Source organism: Callorhinchus milii, unplaced genomic scaffold, assembly GCF_018977255.1.
Source record: "Callorhinchus milii isolate IMCB2004 unplaced genomic scaffold, IMCB_Cmil_1.0 Scaffold2, whole genome shotgun sequence".
In the NCBI taxonomy this organism is placed as follows: domain Eukaryota; kingdom Metazoa; phylum Chordata; class Chondrichthyes; order Chimaeriformes; family Callorhinchidae; genus Callorhinchus; species Callorhinchus milii.
In genome coordinates, this window is record NW_024704743.1 from 20128230 (window position 1) to 20140542 (window position 12313).

Sequence of the window (12313 nt, forward strand, 5' to 3'; positions counted from 1 at the left end):
ATACGCTTCTTTGTCACAAATATCTATGTATGCAAAACAAGAAATTTTCCTTATCCCATTTGTTGAGGCTGCCTTCCCCAAACTACCTTTATTTTGCCTCAAACTCCAAAGGGAATCAGAGGGGATATGGTTTAACACACTTTGGTACCAAAACTGTACCTGATATTTGTCCCGTCAAAAGACTGTGCTCATGCCGTTGATAACATTGTTTTTAAATAAAATATTTTCAAAGAAAAATATTGCCTTTGTCGAGATGTGCCTCGAAATGTACTTTTCACACAGAAAACAAGAGACCTAACACAATGAAGTCCAGAAAGCCAGTTAGATTCGTATCATGACCAAAAGTGAAATATATCAGTAACAGCATAAATTTAATGTGTGGGTGTGCTTCAAGCGAATTTATTTTGGCTTCACGTTCTTGTTGTATTTATTCTGCATTGTAAAACAGTCAAACGCGTGCATTTAATTGCCGGGAAGCGGAAGTTAGGAAGAAATTTCACCATAAAAGCTTTACCTGTGATTATACATTACTTCAGCATATTAAATAAGTCAGGGAGGGTTCGTGTCACCACAAAATTGCGCGTCATCTGTGAAGAGGACTGAATAAATGGACCCAATTTCTATTTTCCATCTCCAATCGTTCTTATATTTTGTGAATGCATTGGGAGGGTGGGGGGGGGAGACGTGCAATACACTCACAACGCACTGCAATCCAATCTGTTTGCTTTCTCGCGGATGCAGAACGGAGAAAGAAGGGAATAGGTTTATATTTGCAATGGTCCAAGTCTTTAAATATATTGTACCCATTGTTCAGGTCTGCATGAGAATAAAATTGGATCTGCTTTTAATACTTTAAAGGCTAACATGAAGTCGAATTGGGGAGTTCTCCAAAGCAGCTGTTCGCTTGCAGAGTCAGAACAAAGAGAAACCCACTGATGTGGATCCTCTTGCAGTATCCAGCTTGTTTGTTCTAACCACTGTGAGTTTGGGGCAAAGCTGCTGGTTTCCCTTAAACCTATAATTGTGGGTGATACTTAATCCCCTCTTTTTCAATACAAAGGACTATTTTAACATATTGGGGTACATTCAGTTGTAACCTCTGAGCCCTTCACAAACTGCGAGTATCAGTCTGTAAGCGAGATTATCCCTGCCACATTCAGCACAAATGATAGGTGCATAAAATCTTATTTTCGTCCCCAGTCCAGAACATTTTAATCGTCTCAACCTGTCCCTGAATTCTGCAGTCTTGTTATTTGTCAGGAACGAGTAACTAATGACTACGTGGGCTTGTCTGGTGATTGATAACAACATATTTTACGGCGAAAAATTAATTTGTACGGAAGCGTATCCATCCAGATCCTCAATTACCTTTAATGTGTGCCTCCTGTTATTCTTTAGTAGAAGGTAATATATATATATATAAAGCAATGATATCTTCAAATACGAAACAGATTGCTGGGTTTGGCAAGTTACTTAAAACATAATAGTAACCCTGCCAATCTGTCAAATGTTTTTTTTTCTGGATCGTAATCGAGTTCATACACATTTCACCACAATAGGCAGTTCATACCCAATGAATGGGGTTCCGCGTAAGAATATAAAAACATCGCTTGCAAAAACTGTACGTAGTTTCATTGATTTCCCCCCACCCCCACCACCACTGAATCCTCATGGGTTCCGCCAATAACTTTCCAATCCATTGGAAGGTCTTTCTCGTGTTTTCTTCTCTCTCTTTTTTTTTAGCGATTGCCACCCCTCCCCCTCTCCATTTCCCCTTTCCTGCTTTCATAGTTAAAAAGGCAGGGGTGGGGTGGGGGGGTTTATTCGTGCAAGTTTAATTGATTTCTGTGATGCTGTAAAAAGTAATGTAACCTTTATTTTCGGACACTCAGAACCTGCATTTTGTTTTGATGGGATTTTAAATATGCATGACAATTGATCTCTTTTACCGTTCCATCAAATGTGGGTTTTAAGTTTAAGCGGACGACCTGCAAGTTATCCTCATGATCTATAGGATTTCAAATCATCGTTTGTCGACATCAATAGGGTTAGGTTTCAAAAAAAAATTATACATTTAAATTGCCAAACATCGAAGGATATATCCACGAATGTATGTGCTACGTGCAACTGAGCTTTAACAGAAGACCGATGTGCAGTTTCCAATTCAGGTTTTACAAAGGATAAAGACACGTATTGGTGGTTTATCAGACAATTTAAGGGGTGGGGGGTGGGGGGGAAGATGACCATAGGCTAAGATTGTTTTCACATGAATTGAATTCCAAACAAGATATTTTTAGTTATCTGTAAGAACAAAACCACTGCAATTTGATTAAAGGGAAAAGGGCACAATTTGAAAGTAATTCTAAAATGAATTCAACTTAAACCAAGGCAAAGCCTTTCTTTCCAGTCTTGTTGTTCTCTTCAGAACAGGATACCAACCATTCAAACTTTCTATCGATTGCTACCCGGGACTGGCGCCGATAAGATTGAACAGATTGTTCAGGGTATGTTTAGAGATCCGGCCTGAACAGAGTTTAACTTCTAATGAAACGTGTTTTATCTCTTTATTTACGCCAAGCGAGGCAGTATAGATTGTGTACTGGATTCATCTGGTTACAGTCTAGAAACATTTCTGGGAGGAAAGACAATAAAAATTCACACAGAAACAGAGAACAGTGTATGTTGAATGATTAAAGAGAACGGGACACATTTTCACGACAAGCTCACAATATTTTCTCACGTTGAAATCCATTTTATGGAAACAGTTACCGTTGCTTAAACAATATTAAGAGCTTCGCCCAAGACGTGAGCTGCAGTCACTCACACGCGTCAGCTGTTGAGACACATCTGATCAACTGATGTTTGTTACCAATAAACAATATATCGACATCAGAAGAGATTGGTGGGTTGGGGGTGGGTTGGGAATTGGGGGTTGAGGACATTCTTCCGTCCCTTGACCCACATTACAGTACAGACTCACATTGGCCATGTTTCCCCCCTCCCTTTTTTTCAGAAGAAAACCCTTGAAGAAAGAAACACAGAACTTCGGTACCATAAGCCATCCAAAGGGAAAGCGAGTCTGCAACGTGGGTAGTGCAGAATAACAGGCAGTTTGGAAGTAAAAAATTAACAACACGCCTCCACTTGGGGAAAATATCCCATACCCACGTGTCACCAGGGCTCTTCCCTGCTGAGTCCTTTGCTGTCTCTGGGAATACCGATCGCAGATTAATGAAAGTAGCCTGTTTGTTCTCAAAATCCCAGTTTTTTTTAAAAAAAACACCATAAATTTAACCAGCGGATATTTCAGGCTCCCCCCTCCCACCCCCTCACCCCCTTGCCTCGCCCCTTCTTTCTAATAAAAGAAGAAAATCAAGTAATTGCGATGAGGAGCAAACTTTGAGATTGTGATCAAATCAATATATTGATGGAACCTCGATTTTCTGAGCGATTCTTAATGGTTTCGACGATACGTTCCTCGGTGGAAAGTTTCTGAACCTGTGAGCAGAGTTGTGTTCCCAGTAGGTTGTTTCTATTATACAAATGGTCCATGCTTCACAAATAACCAGAATCTTAACAAGCACAACCTTCAAATCCAATTGCAATGTTTCCTGTTAAAAAAGGAGCAGCGATCTGAACTCCGTTATGTGATATCTGTCTGTTTTATGGTCAGAATATGTTAGTAGCAATGTAGTTATCCTTCCCTCTTTGACCTGAAACTACAAGACGGTACATTCTACTCTAAAGAAAGGATATTTTCTAAAGAAAGGTCACAAACGTGGGGTAATTCAAATATGGATATTTTTAAAAATCTAATTCAACAAATAACTGCACTGTGTGTGTGTATATATATATATATAATTGGCCATATATATATATATATATATATATATATGGCAACAAACTGGGATCTTGTGATTAGCATTTTAGGCTCTGTACTGACCAGCAGTGTATTTGATTTTTTTTTAATTTTCAGTGTAAATATAACATGTTTTGTATTACGTACGTGTGTCTGATAAAACTGATCATCCAGCGACTAGATGAAGCTATTGTTTTGGGAAGAGGACGCCCAGCTTGCAGTTTGGATCCTTGTTTTTGCAAGGCACGCAAGGCCAACATTTACTGTTCCTTGATTGCAGCAATGACCAGGTTAGCCCATAAACCCATTCACGCCTAACAATGGGGATTCTCTCCACAATTAACAAGAAACAACATAATAAAGTCGTTTACAAAGAGCTGACTATTTACGATAAATTATCCAGTCTTTAGGAGAGCAGTGCGTAATTTCACACGCTTTATAGCAAACTCATTTCAGGGGCACACACACACACACACATAAACAATGCTACCTCACCCTTTTTCTCCCCTGATTTTTTTTAAAGAGCACAAAATTCTCCCTATAACCTCCCACGAATTCCGACGTTGTACTTTGTGAATCAGCATTGTCGTTAAGGTGTGTATGATTGCCTGGAGTGATCCAAAATCTTTTAACTGTATATTATTCTGCATTCAAAATTATTCACACATCTTAAAAATAAGAGATTTTTTTAAAAAAAAATGTAACAATTCCCCACCACTTTAGGATACCCTTTGAAGATTAAAAATGGTGGTTTGAAACGGTTGGGCATTAAAATGGATTTTTTTTAATCAGCGTTATTAACTGTCAAATGTCATTAACTCCGCAAAGGAGGGATTCGGAGCAATTGCTAACAATCCTTGAATTTGCGAGATTTAGCTTAATTTGTACTGTTTTGGGGAAGGAGGGGGTGTGGAGCAGCAAACTAGGAAAGCACAAAGAAAACTGAAGAAACCTCCTTATAACAGCGAAATTAACATGTGAACTGCAGGAAACAGAGAGGGCAAATTGCTAACCACACACACACACACACACACACACACAGCCTCGCCATCTTTAATGGAGTTTAAATTCCAGTTTATTTTTTAACACGCTGCAGCTTAATACGTGGAGTAAATGTCAGAGAGGCGTATGTTATAAATCAAACTTATAAAAGGAAGATCTGTTCCGCCTAAACTAATGAGGTAGTCACAATTTCAGTAAACACTAGTTCTAACTGAGTGACAACAAAGACATGGGGCTGAGTGGAGCAATATGGCGGCAATTTGAAGTATTTCCTAACAGATTTAGTTGAAAAAAATGACTGTTATCTTGTTTATTTCAACTTATTTTACGGTGAATGCCTTGAATTCTGGCACCCAAGTAATATTTATGCCACATGTACAAATATATACATCTATATATAATTTCATAATGCCAAATGTTTTGCTCAGGTTTAAATATCATGCCCACTAACTAGCTAAACAATGTAGTCCATTCATTATACTTGCTATAGGACACGCATAGGCATTTGCAGTTTCTCAGATCATACCAGTTTTAGTAACTATAAAATAAGTGGCACTGACCCTGAAAGTGGCCTTTGTTTGCAAACACAGCTGTTGCAATCTTTACATTGCAAACTAAGGTATGCACCAGCAGAGAATCAAATACGAAGGTTGATGTGAGGAGAAATCAGGCATCTGGAGAGGACAGGCAGTCTTGTTTTGAAACTGTCAGTCCACTAAACCCCTATTGTGAAAGCTTCATGCAAAAATCTACCAGCCTTTACTGCATTAGTTTCAGGCCGCCTCAAAGTAGTTGCATGTTAAGACAGACCCCCAATAACTGCATTAGCAGAACAATAAAGAAAACTTTTAAAAAGTAGAAGAGGACGGCAACAATTATTTTAAAACTTTTGAAAAGAAACGAGATGGCTCTTTGCAAACGTATGTGCTCACTGTTTATACAAGGCTGCGCTGTTGTTTCAACATCAAAATGCATTTTAACTCTCATCATCCATATGAATATAGTTGAAAACATAGTTTGACCCTTTTGAGCAGCCATCTACAAACCTAGAGATACCTGCTTTAATTAAATTATGGTTGCTTGGAGAGTAATTACTGTGTCTTAAGGTAAATAACAGGAAACGTAGTTGTTTTTGTTGAGGGGAGCATTTGTGTGATGGTTTTCCCACAGCTGATTTGTGCAGTATTTCAAATGTTTTTAAATCGGTGGTTAACCAATAAAACATTCTTTAAGAAAAACACTCTTAGGATAAATCATTGCAATATAGACTGCTAATAAGTCACATATGTCAACAATGCCAAAGTGCTCTACAGTTAGCAGCACATTAACTTAAATAAGCAATGTGTCATGTTTTTTGCTGGTAGAATATTTCGCTCTATTTACGTACATGGGATGTGGATAACATGATTGTGAACTATAATAGTTGCAGTGGAAGCTTCTGTTTTAACTATTAGAGTAAAACGTTTCGAAAAACACGTGTAGTAATGGAGTATGAGAAGCATTGTGGATAGGATCGAGAGCTGAAATTACCCACTGTCTGGTTCGAATATCGAGTGACCTTGGGAGATATAACAAGGGACAGGTCTGTGGTGTTAGGGGGATTCCAATTGGTGTTCACTAGTACTGCTTAACCGCAGTTAGTTGTACTTTATTCTATCTGTTTTGAGTCATAATTTAAATTGCAATAACTGGGTTTAAACAATGAAATTACATGGGAAGATGTGCAGAAGACAAATACTCACACCACAAGTAAAATAACAACTTTCATTCGAGATACTCTTCTTAATGCACATGGCAGCTCATGCTCTTGAAATTCCCTTTGATGTATTTATACAAAGTTCTTGGATATGCTGATGTATTGTGAAAATTATTTCACAAACACCAGCATGTACTCTCTGTTCTGCGCTTTGGGAAATCTATACACTTTAGCTTGTGCAAAGTACATACTTAACATTTGCTTTGCTAAATCTTTTAACTTTTTTAAAAAAACATTTCCCTTAGATTTGCAAAGTTGACACTACATTTATGTTAAACAATCACACTTATCTTGCGTATCTCAGAACTATAAAACGTTCTTATTGTGTGCAAAATACCTAATTAACATGTTGTTTGTCGATCTACTTAACTGGAAATCTTAAATAAAAATGCTAATTCAACTTAGCTTTTACATTTTAAAGTACTGTATACTTTTAACAGCATACTTGATTCCATAAAGAGGAACCACGTATTTATGCTACACAACTGGGGTGTATTCAAATGAAAGGCAAAATGAAATAAATTTTAACAGTGCAAAATTCTCCAGACCTTTCTGGGCCCCTTGACTATAGTAAACAAAAATGCTCAAATCATTGCATTAAGGCTTATATTTTCGGATTTCTGCTTTCTGAGAGGTTGGTAATATGTTGACTGATTGTCATTTGCAGCATTCCTGGTATGTTTGGCGAGGGTTTGTTATCTGCACCACATGCAGGATTAGTTTTGTTTCGTGCTGTTTTGTAAGGCCCCGAAAAACCCCTGCAAGTTGTAACGTTAGCCACGTGCCTGCGTTATTTCTTCATTGTCTAGAAATTAAAATATTTTAAAAAATCTAATTTCCCTAAAATGAAAGATCCTTGACTTTTGAGTGACCCCCACTTTTTATTTGTTTCAAACATCTATTTGGCTCTACTTTTTTAAAAAAAAATAATGTCATTTTGTGCAATAAACTGAAAATATGTATGAATCATGAGGGCTATAGCTAGGATTGACTCTGTGGCTATTCTCGAACAGTTCAGTGATGGGCGTTTAAAGCAGTTATTTTACGTTTCAGAACTAAAGACAACAAAGCTTTTAAATCAGAAGGCTGCTTGCGCTTATCTAACTGAACACCCCTGATAGGGACTCTTTCAAGATAAAAGCTTATTTTTTTAATATAGAATGACGGCCATATTGACTCAGATAGAAAGTACAGTTTTTGCACCTTTTTTAAAAAAAAGTTAAATACACATTCTTACTTTGCTACCGACCCAATATCGTGCAATCAATCACTCAGGCAAAACAGCAAGTCGTTTGCGATTAAAACTGTAGTGCATAAATTTAATGGCTCATTTCTAACATTTCACTATGTCGATTTTTTGACGTACAATTTTTGCAGTTAATCTTCTGCAGGTACTGGCTTATCATTTGAACATTTTAGTATCATTTTAATTTAACTCTTCGAAAACAGCCGTAAAACAACCTCAAAGTGACATCAGTAGTTCAGAAAAAAAGTGTGGTGGTGTGGAATGTCTTGATCAGCGGACAGTGGCGTTTGGCAAATCAAACAGAGACCTATCCACACTGAAAACGTTTGGGATTTTTGTGTGTTTTTTTTAAAAAAAAAACATTTTTCCAGTATTGATGAAATGTTGCTGGATCTTGAAGATGCTTATCCGGTCAGGGTCTGTGTGACAAAAACAAAAGCAGGAGTGTGCTGCTTTAGTGTAAATGTGCTCGTGGAGAAGTTTGGCCATCCCAAAAAATATCCATTTTACACGTTAAACCTTCTGAATTTATGGCTAGGCGGGAGAGGTACAGGAGCACCTCCCAGCTGCCATTTCCACACAGGATGGGCCTTCTGAGGTGAATCGGGATCCTTAGTAGTGTTCAGTGAATAGGCAGGGCACAGATCTCCATCCTTGCCAATAATTAGTGACGGTGGAGAGGGAAAATTTGCCATGAAATTAAATGGCTTTTTCACTAAAGATGCTACACCGTTGGCTACTCGCTTACGTTTACTTGCACCAGCAAATTCTTCCAGTGTTCCTTCATGCACATCTGTTTTACCTGTAAGCCGCGGATTCTCTGATTTCACAAGTGTTTTGACTGACGCGCTCTGCAAAGTCTGCTGTTTCCCCAACACCAGAGTCCTGTAATTCCTTCTGATTCGAGCACCGTTTCGAAACTCGTAGTCCTCTAACACCGGGGCGCTTAAAGTGCGTTGAAGTTCCTCGCTCGGTCCGGGTACGGTTTGGGAAGTGGTGGCTTTTTCAGTGCACGTACAACTTTCCTGCGCTCTTGTCAGGAAACAGGCTCGCGTTTTGCTTTCTCTTAAAGTGGTGACTGCTGGCTTGGAGACATTGCACCCGTACGTTAGTTTCTTTCGAGGCTGTTGAGTGACGCCTCCGTACTCTTCTTCGCAGCTATTTTCTTCCAGTTTGACTGTAACATTGTGCAGAATTGTCTGCCCCATCTCCGCATCGTTACCCTGATCTTGGACCGCGGGGCCTTTGCTGTTATCCGCGTTTAACCTCTGGAGAGCCGAGGAGAGTTTGATGAAGTTGCCGATTTTCGATTCTTTTTCCGCGTTTGCTGCTGGTGCAGGATCGTGCTCTGCCGGTTCAGAAACTATTGCCACATCGTTGTCTTCTGCACAGTGTGATATAGATGCTTCCAGGCATTCCTTCGCCTCTGTTAATGTTCTTTGTTGTGGAAAGTCAGTGTTTCCCTGTGGGCTCGGTGCGCCCCCCCTCTCTTTAACACAGTTAATTGTCGATTCAGTCCTCCTTAGATAATGTGATATTTCGGAGTGGGGGAATGCGATTTCTGATAGCCTGTCGTTACTTAGCTCAGCAAAACAACTCACAGAGCCGGCAGAACAGCACACGCTGTGTGGCTTGTTAGTACAGTTCAGCTCGTTCCTTTTCACGATGGACGCGGACTTTAAATTACAATGGGAGGGTTTCCCCTCCAGGAATCCACCGGCAGCTGTGTCAAACACCACGTTGTTTTTGGCTTGGAATTGGTAGTGGAAAGTCGGCTGCGACAGGACCAGGGGTTTGCTGGAGCTGCTCGAGAAACTGGTGCGCCTGAATCTTATGCTTTGCATGGAAACTTGGCTTGAAACGGAGCTGGAATCAGAGTCGGACGAGCTGTCCTCGTCACTGGCGGAGGTCACATCGGAGGAGTCCGACAGCGAGTCTTCCTCATCGTCTGAAGAAGCCGAGTTGCTGGAACTGGACAAGCTTGACCCGAAGTCCGAGTCGTTGTCAATGCGATCAGAAAAGGAGCTGGATTCCGAGTCGCTGCTGCAGCTCTCTTGCAACGTCCCGTGGTTGCAATACAATCCGCTGGCGATGTGAAATTTATTCAAGCCCTGATCCCCCCCTTTCGCTTTGCAGGATTTGGGGGCAGCTGTCGCCAACAGGACTCGCCTGGCGGAGCTCAGGCTCCCCGAGTGTTTCTGAGAGATTTCGCAGGAACTTTTCCTTCTGAAATAATAAGTCAAGCCGGTGGCGCTGGGAGACTTGGGATGATAGGCGAGGGAGGATTGGTAGAACACGGGATGTCTGCAAATCATGCTCCGGAATAACGAGTGATTCGTGTGAAATGCTACATAATTGCTCGATATTTCGGCAGTTTCATAGTTTTCGGGGGTTTTGCAATGCGATCGCACCATTTCAGTGTAGCTGTGGCTGGTGAATTTGCTGTAGAATTGAGGTAGATCGGACGCCGGGAGCGAACTGACGTCTCCTTGCAAAGCTTTGCTCTTCCCAGCCAAGGGCTGGGGTTTTCCATTCAAACTCAACCAAACTTTGTTCTCCTTGAAAAAACTTGAGTAGGGATCAGGGGGGGTTTTCTCCTGTCTGATTTGGGTTGCTGACAAGGTTCGGTTAATTTTTCTCCTCTTGGTTTTAAGAACTCGTTCAGTCTTGCACGACGTGTACAAGGCTTCAACATCCTCCCGAGATATCAGAGTACATTTGGCTGCGTGAAAAGCGATAGAATGTATCGCCTTGAGTTTCCTCAATTCCTCCAAATCGCAGTGGTGTTTCTTCACGTTCAGATGATCCATCCTTTTGTGCACCGTTGTCCTGGGTATGTTTTTCAGCAGATTGGTGAACACTTGTGAAAGGGCAAACATTTGCTTCCCTTTAATTATAAGATAGCCAAGTCTCACGCCATCCACCTCTTCATAACCCGACTCCAAGTCTCCCATGTCGCCAGCTAAATTATGTCCCACATTCGCTGGAGAAAACATCGACTGCGGAAATACGACATTCCTCATGGCATCCTGTTTAAAAACACATATAAATTATTGTTTCTGGTACGGCTGATTTAAAAAAAAACTTGGGATTTATTTCATACATATGGTAACACAAAATCATATATACATAGTCCATATATGTATACCTACATATAGCAAAACGATCGGAATCGCCTGTTGTATATGTATATGTATATATATATATATATATAATATATATGCAATGCAGCTTAATTTCCAGGTTCTGCTTCTCGCAATACCTGCAATCTTTTAATGTCCCCAAATAGTCAGAGATGTACTGAACAGGAAAGAATGGAGAGAGGGGAAAGAGAGGAGAGAGGAGAGAGGAGAGGAGAGAGAGAGAGAGAGAGTGAGCAATGCAGCTGCTATTCCCGCCGCTGCTTCTCCCACAAATAAGATGACAGAGTGAAGTGAGCTCGTCTGGAGACACCTTCATCAATTAATTCCCCCGAAGCGAGCTCTGATTGGATGCCACTGACAGGTGATGCAATAAAAATTGATATTCCACCCCCTTCCTCAAAAAAAAATCTCCCACTAATTAGCATAGCCTTATACTCCCACCCTCTTGCTAAAGTAAATACAGTTAGTATGCAAATCTTTAATATATACACTGCCCGACAAAACATCATCCACAAAAGCACTCCAGCAGCTGCGAGCTACCTGGTTTATTTCATATATTTATTTGTGCGTCTCTCGAGGCTGCAGGACGTTCAACGCGCACAGCGGATGTCTGCATTTTCTAGTTTGCTTTCCACGGTTACTTTCTACGTTATTCGGGGTCGGCAAACGGATTGCAAATATTGAATCGGACGTTGTTTGTGTGTCGTATTTATTCGAAGAAAGAAAGACTGCCCCCCCCCCCCCACCCCCCCCCACACCCCACTCCCCACTCCCCCGTTTTTGCTTTATCGAAAGGCCATGGGCGACATTTTTTTCAAGTCAAAAGTTCCTGTGCTCTTTTCTAAGAAAATATATATTAATAATGTAGTATTTTTTGATTTTGAAATAAATGATTTGTACTCTTGAAGGAAATCACCTCCATAGACCCAGCGCAGTTCGCTTACTCAAGATTGAACGCCCATCCAGAGAGGAATTGAATTGTATTCTTTGCTCTATACGCTGCTACGTTTTGAGCAACATATATGCTTTATGCCTCAAAAAGAGATAAAATATATGGCAGCACAGCATACAATGGGAGGTTTCTAAAAGTACTTCATCGTGCATATGATATTTCTTGACTAAAATATTGTTTGCGGTAAGCTTGAATACACTGTTAACATTGTCGTGGGTCTACAAATATAAATTCACTGAATGCAAAGCTCATTTTCACATTCTTCAACACGTATAAAGTGTGTCCACAAAATGCAGTTATTACCCAACCCAACAACCAGAAGTTTGTGAAAATAAATAGAATTTCTTGAAATTGG

At 40.1% G+C, this 12313-nt stretch overlaps 1 protein-coding gene across 1 annotated transcript; it reads right to left on the reverse strand.

The window, feature by feature from the left end:
* Positions 1–7936: 7936 nt before the first annotated feature.
* skida1 (SKI/DACH domain containing 1) lies at positions 7937–11254 on the reverse strand. The gene is made up of 2 exons (XM_042332142.1): positions 11126–11254; positions 7937–10892 (listed from the first exon to the last, which is right to left on the reverse strand). Exon 2 carries the CDS (start codon positions 10884–10886, stop codon positions 8370–8372), a length of 2517 nt encoding a protein of 838 aa, XP_042188076.1. The 5' UTR covers positions 10887–10892; positions 11126–11254; the 3' UTR covers positions 7937–8369.
* Between the last annotated feature and the right edge of the window lie 1059 nt (positions 11255–12313).